A 7,175-nucleotide genomic window follows, 5' to 3' on the forward strand; every position below is an offset into this window, starting at 1 on the left:
TGAGGAATTGTCAAACTATTTCAAAGTTTTCCTTTGTTTTTGAATGTGTTTGCCCACTTTCCCTCCCAGCTCATTCCAGACATTCCTCTCTCCTTCATCCAACAAACACACACACACACACAGATTCATAAACACAAGTCATATGGAATGTTCTTTTTAATGCCTGTAATCGAAAAGCTTTCAGTTTTCTCATTACAAAGCGAGAAGACACACAGAAACAACTGCTGTTCAGTTCGATCAGCCTGAGACTGAAGCTCCTCGGAAACTGAACATTGAAGTGTGTAACGTTGGAAAAGAGCGCAATGAAGAAACACTTGGATATTCAATGACTTGCACAACGATTGGACACTCCCAGCATCTACATTCATCGAGGCGGGCGCCGGTCTAATGTTCACTTGTTTTGGCTGACGGTACACATATATAATAATAACCCTGATGACATTTACAATCGGTCCCAGCCTGAATCGTTTTACTTCTATGCTGGCAAACCCCTTGAATATTAGATCTCAGCGGCTGTAGCTTCTCGTCCATATGTGTTTATTACACTCGCTAAAACCAGAGGACATTTCTAATATCGTTAAGGGTTTGTTGACATTCTACTTCATTATTAAGAGGTTCATCATGGAGGCTTGATCAACATTGCAATGACTTCCAGCTTTGTGTGTGCTCTTAAAGGGATACTCCACTTTTTTTTGGAAATGGACTCATTTTACAACTCCCCCAGAGTTAAACAGTTGAGCCGAACTCCGGGTCTGGCGGTACCACTTTTAGCATAGCTTAGCATAGATCATTGAATCGGACAAGACCATTAGCATCTCTCTAAAAAAAATGACCAAAGAGTTTCGATATTTTTCCTATTTAAAACTTGACTCTTCTGTAGTTACATCGTGTACTAAGACCGACGGAAAATGAAAAGTTGCGATTTTCTAGGCTGATAAGGCAAGGAACTATACTCTCATTCCTGCGTAATAATCAAGGAACTTTGCTGCAGTACCATAACTTCCAACGTGACCGGGACTAAGTTTGTCTAACCTATTAGACCAGTTTTCAGGCGCTGCATCATATCATTACACCTGCTGGACAAGCAAAGTTTCTTGATTATTACGCAGGAATGAGAGTTTAGTTCCTAGCCATATCAGCCTAGAAAATCGCAACTTTACATTTTCCGTCGGTCTTAGTGCACGATGTAACTACAGAAGAGTCAAGTTTTAAATAGGAAAAATATCGAAACTCTTTGGTCATTTTTTTGAGAGAGATGCTAATGGTCTTGTCCGATTCAATGATCTATGCTAAGCTATGCTAAAAGTGGTACCGCCAGACCCGAAGTTCGGCTGAATGGATTCGAAAACGGTAGAACTCAACTGTTTAACTCTGGGGGAGTTGTAAAATGAGCCTATTTCCAAAAAAAGTGGAGTATCCCTTTAAAGGGACAGTACACCCAAAAATTAACATTCTGTCATCATTTACTAAAGTTGTTCCAAACCTGTATGAGTTTCTTTCTTCTGTCGAACACAAAATAAGATATTTTGAAGAATATGGGTAAACAAACAGTTTTTTCTTCATACTATAGAAGTCAATGGGTCCATCAACTGTTTGGTTGCCCATATTCTTCAAAATATCTTCTTTCGTGTCCAACAGAAGAAAGAAACTCATACAGGTTTGAAACAACTTTTGGGTGTACTGTCCCTTTAAGAGCAACATTAGACCATAAACCTCTGCGCATTTCAGGCATAAACGTCATAAAACCGAAGATACTATTTTGTAAACAGACATACAAAGAAATAAATAAATTGACAGTTTGAGGAACTTGAGGTGCTACAACTGTCAGGCAAAACCAAGGTTCCTGTAATCTGAACTCAGATTGAGCTATTGCACAGAGCAAACTCATTCAGCCTCGAGTGACAGAACCAGTAACAGTCCCGTTTACACGTGTGACGGTCCATCCGGATACGTGCAATTGTTGCTAATAATGTTAGCAATCCACATCCAAGTCAGTTTGTTAAATGGACCCTTCCATTATTATTTGATTGTTTTACACAAGTTGTGTTCTCAGTTCCCACAATATTTAACAACAGTGATATCTGATGGGCTGAGATATACTTTACAGACCGTGAAGTTCAAGAGCTGCATGGCTTCGGACACATTCTGCAACTGCTGGTGAAGGAATATCTTCATTGCTTCGCAACTTGGACTTCACCTCAAAAATGATTGCTATTTACAAAAAAAAAAGTTATGCGCAGTCATCATCACTGGTGATATTCCACAATGATACGGCTGGCGAATCCCAGGTTAAAGGAGTCAAAGTCACTTGCAGGCTTTAAAGGGAAATCCTCTGCGAGATGCGTCCACTTGATTGTGTGATAAACGCACATGACGATGCAAGAGCGCCGGATGGAACATTGGATGTTCTAAGTTCCGTTTTAGAACGTCAGGGAAAAAGAACGCAGTCCGTCGCTGAAGGAAGACGAGGGAATCCGTGTCATTGCAAAAGAGTTATTAAGTCAAGAACAAACATCCAGTTAGAATTGATGTCTCTCAAACTGTAACCAGACAGTGTTTTTGTTTTTTTTATTACATTGGAGGACATTTTTAACAAAAAGTCAATGTGTGCTGTGGAAAACATCCAGCCTCTGTTTGGTTTCAGTGGCAATATTGAAACCAGTGAGGACACTGAGAAAAGATGTTCTGCCCTCTAGTGGACTGAAGAAGATCTGCAGAAAAAACTCCACTTGATGGAATGAATTCAGGGTCAAAGGTCACGAACAGTGGTCTCCATCAGAGCTGAATTAACTCCACAGAGCCAAAAAATGGCTTTTCAAAAAGAAAATGGGTGATGCTTCTTAAAAAAGAAACTCTTTTTAATCTTCTTTGTCCCAAAATCTCTCCATACTTCATTTTCTGTTTAGTTTCAACGGCAGTTTGAAAAAAATCTATATACATTTGTATGTGTGACTACGCGTGTGAGGGAAGCGAGAAATGTTCGGGATGTCCTGAACATGTTTTTTATGAACACGTGGGTTCTGGGACTAGTACTGTTTGGTAAAAGTACATGCGAGTTGCTTTGTCCTGTACAATCGCTTCATATATGATGCGCGTGTGTGTGTATCAGCAGAAACCTTGGTCTTCTTGGAAGTGTGTCCTCTGCAGGACCTTGACGTGTCTCTCGTAGATCTTGAGGGCGGGGCCGAGTCTGATTGACAGGCCCGTCAGCACATCGTTCCTCTGCATCAGAAGAAGGGACTTCCCATCAATCTCCTGTCAGGAACACACATTCAGTCTTTAACTCGTGTCTCCATTCCATGCAAATACTAGCGCAATATTTTACGCCAAAATAAAGGAGGAAGGTTTTTTATTAATTATTATTAAAAATTACATTCCCCAATTGCATAATTCAACTCTGAATCAACATGCAGCAATGCTACAGTTTTTGAACAAATTCATTACTTCAATACGCTCATTGTTTCTGCATTAAATTACATTGTTAAAATTAATACATTTTTAACTATCTGGGATTTTGTATATGTACATTTCTGAAATGCATAACTTAGTTTCCTCTGATAACAGATCACTGTGAATTGTAATGTGGACTCGTGTATTTTCTGTAAAGCTGCTTTGAAACGATGTGTATTGTGAAAAGCGCTATACAAATCAGTGTGAATTGAATTATTATACATTATATTCAACATTATATATATTAGTTTAATGCAGTAATGTCAGTGCAGGCATTTGCTGGATCTCTAACACAGAGAATATGAGAATAAAGCATCTAAAACGCTTTGAATAATCATTCTATGCGCTTTAGATGATCAATGCAATCAATCACAGTTCTAATGGCAAGAAAGCATGTCATAAGGCCTATTCAGGACGGTAGCTGTTCCTCATGTGGACGTCTGTAAACATTGATGTGCATGATCAAACTGTGATGAAACACTGATTTGTGATGATCCTATGAACCCGGGAACTCGTGGTCAGTCGCATGATTGTCTGCTGTCAAAAAATGTCATATGCTTGGAATAATAACAACAATAAATTCTTGACAATAGTAAAATAATGTCCTATTTATTATTTAATTGTTTAAATCTCCTGTTTAAAAAATAGGAAGCTGGACACGCTATTTAAAAAAAATAAAAAATTTGTCTTGCATTTTATCTCAAAATGATGGAAATTAGTGGAAATAAGTTTTTTATTTTATTTACATGAGGTAAACATAAAGCTGGTTGGTTAAAAATTTTAATGTATACAATTGTATATAGCTAATGCATATTTTTCAAATTGTATTGCATATATTTCTGCCAAAATAACGGCTAATTTCAAATGTTTACGTGTTTTTTTCCGTCTCCTTCTTGCTCCTAAAGTGAAAATCAAGCTTTTAAAGTTGTTTATATGTCTATGTGGTGTTTTTAATATGCTTTAAGACAAAGCATGTGTAAATTCATAAGTCGACACCATTGCTGAGTATTTTCTGCTTAAAACTGCAGTGAACCAAAGACAGTCTCAAAAACACGCTTTGAAATCGCTGGTGTTTCTGACGTCACAAACTACCTTGTAACCAATCAGATCAACGTGTGATCGCCAACGAGTGGATCTCTGAGCTGAGTGAGCGAGTGGAGGCGGGGCTCATTTGCATATTCATAGAACCGCGTATAATACGTTTGCTCCGGAAAAAAATTCGACCCCATGAGAAACAATTACGGATAGGGCTCAAATGACTAAACCCAAACTGTAAATGGTTAGTTCAGCCATAAATGTAAATTCTGCATTTACTCATGTTGTTTTCACACGTCACAAAAACATTTTAACATCTGTGTTTACTACAGTGTGAGCGTCGTTGTGAATCACATAAAGCCACCGCGTTTCCTCAGAAGACTTGGATTTGGATTGGACCACTTGATTGGTTATTTTTATGATGCCTTTGTGGCATTTCTTGGATCTTTTACGTTTTAAAGGAATGGCCTTTAATGGAGGGACAGAAATATCATGACATGACATGAGGGTGAGAATTGCGATTATACCTTATAAATACAGTAAACTGAGTCTTGGATAAAACTAGCTCTACATTGCAAATCATACCGTTTACATCAATTAAACATATCGTCGCATTTGTGTATCTCGATATAACGATGTATCGTTTCTAGAGCCGTATGAGTGAGCGCTTCAAGGTTAATGTGGTCGAGCGCACCTGCGTCCTGAAGGCGAGCGCCTGCTCCGGAAACCCGGCGGCCGTGAAGTAACTCGCCACGTCTGCAACGCTCCAGTCCACCGGGCTCAAGCCACCGGCCTCCAGCTTCACAAAACCAGCTCTGAGACACACACACACACAACACCACATTCATATTAACACATCAATATCATGCACAGCGAACATATAAACACATGGGTAACACTTTACAATAAGGTTCATCATTAGTTAACATTAGTTAACTACCTTAGTTAACATGAACTAAGAATGAACTGCACATAAACAGCATTTATTAATCTTAGTTAATATTAGTTTCAGCATTTACTAAATACAGTATTAAAATCAAAGGTTGTATTTGTTAACATTAGTAAATGCACTGTGAACGAACATGAACAAACTATGAACAGCTGTAGTTTTATTGACTGACATTAACAAATATTAATAAATACTGTAACAAATGTATTGCTCATGGATAGTTCATGTTAGTTAATACATTAAATAATGAATCTTATTGTACAGTGTTACCACCACATGTCTGCTGATGAGAACTGAATATCATAACTCAATGATAACATTATGATTCACTTCTGGCGATTCTGTTGGAAGGTCAGTTGGTGTTTTACAGAGACTCTTCTTCTTCTTCTTCCCCCAAACAAAGGCTTTCCTCTACACTCTTCCCTCACTGTCTCTCAGTGTTTTCTGTGACACTCACATTCCTTCATTCATCCCTCGTTCTTCAGCGGCTCCTGGTGAGGCGGAGGGAGTCAGCAGACACGACGACACTCCCACGTCCAGCTTAAAGCCTGAACAACACACACACACACACAGATGTAGGAAACCACAATACACACACAATACAAACACAATAACAACACACACAGATGTAGGAAACCACAATACACGCACAATAACAACACAATAACAACACACACAGATGTAGGAAACCACAATACACGCACAATAACAACACAATAACAACACACACACACACAGATGTAGGAAACCACAATACACACACAATAACAACACACACACACACAGATGTAGGAAACCACAATAAAAACACACACACAGCTGTTTGAAATAAAAATGCACACAAAATAACAACACATAAACGCACAAACACACAGCTGTATGAAACGAAAATACACAGAATTACATACGCACAGAATAACACACACACAGACACGCACACACACAGATGTAGGAAACCGCAATACGCACACAATCAGAATAACACACACACACACACACAAATGCAAGAAGAATAGCACAACACACAACTATTTGGAAGAAAAAAAATGCACACAGCATAAAAACACACAACTGTATGAAAACAGAACAGTACCACATAAAGCAACACTAACAAACAAGTATATGAAAGAAAAGCAGAATAATAACAATTTTAAAAGTTCGGGGTTGATACTTTTTTAAAGTCTTTAAAAAAAACAGTAAAAACAGTAATGTTGTGAAATATTATTACAATTTAAAATAAGTGTTTTTAATGTAATTTATTCAATTTTCTCCAGTTCTCAGTGTCACATGATCCTTCAGAAATCACTCTAACATGCCGAAACATTTTCAATCATTATCAATATTGAAAACAGTTGTGCTGCTGCTTCATATTTTTGTGGAAACCATGACACATTTGAATGATTTCTTTCTTTCTAATCATTTATTTGAAATATGAATCTTCCGTAACATTACCACTTTCAGTAATTAATGCATCCTTGCTGAATAAAAGTATTCATTTATTCTATAAAATGCACATGTAAAAACCAAAGCACACAAAATAACTACATAAAAGATAGAATAACGACACACAACACAGAATGACATCACACAACTATAACAACAGAATAACAAAATACACACAGATATATATCAATAAACACTCAAACATGCAGTGACATTAACTGGCACAAAGATATTAACACACACACACACACACACAGGCCCTGTTTACTCCTGGTATTAAAGGTGCTCTAAGCGATGT

At 37.7% G+C, this 7,175-nt stretch overlaps 1 protein-coding gene across 2 annotated transcripts in view; it reads right to left on the bottom strand.

The window, feature by feature from the left end:
• Positions 1-142: 142 nt before the first annotated feature.
• Positions 143-7,175, bottom strand: part of samd1b (sterile alpha motif domain containing 1b) — a 15,371-nt gene continuing 8,338 nt past the window's right edge. The window contains exons 5-8 of one of the 2 annotated variants that reach the window (XM_084401610.1): positions 5,892-5,982; positions 5,180-5,300; positions 1,756-3,255; positions 143-680 (exon numbers count right to left, since the gene is read on the bottom strand). In XM_084401610.1, coding sequence (XP_084257736.1) covers positions 3,106-3,255; positions 5,180-5,300; positions 5,892-5,982 — 362 coding nt within the window. In that variant the 3' untranslated portion in view covers positions 143-680; positions 1,756-3,105. Of the gene's footprint in view, positions 681-1,755; positions 3,256-5,179; positions 5,301-5,891; positions 5,983-6,339; positions 6,542-7,175 lie in introns of those variants that run through there. The other variant, XM_084401611.1, reaches the window with a different exon arrangement.

Source organism: Rutilus rutilus (assembly GCF_951802725.1).
Source record: "Rutilus rutilus genome assembly, chromosome: 2".
Lineage (NCBI taxonomy): Eukaryota > Metazoa > Chordata > Actinopteri > Cypriniformes > Leuciscidae > Rutilus > Rutilus rutilus.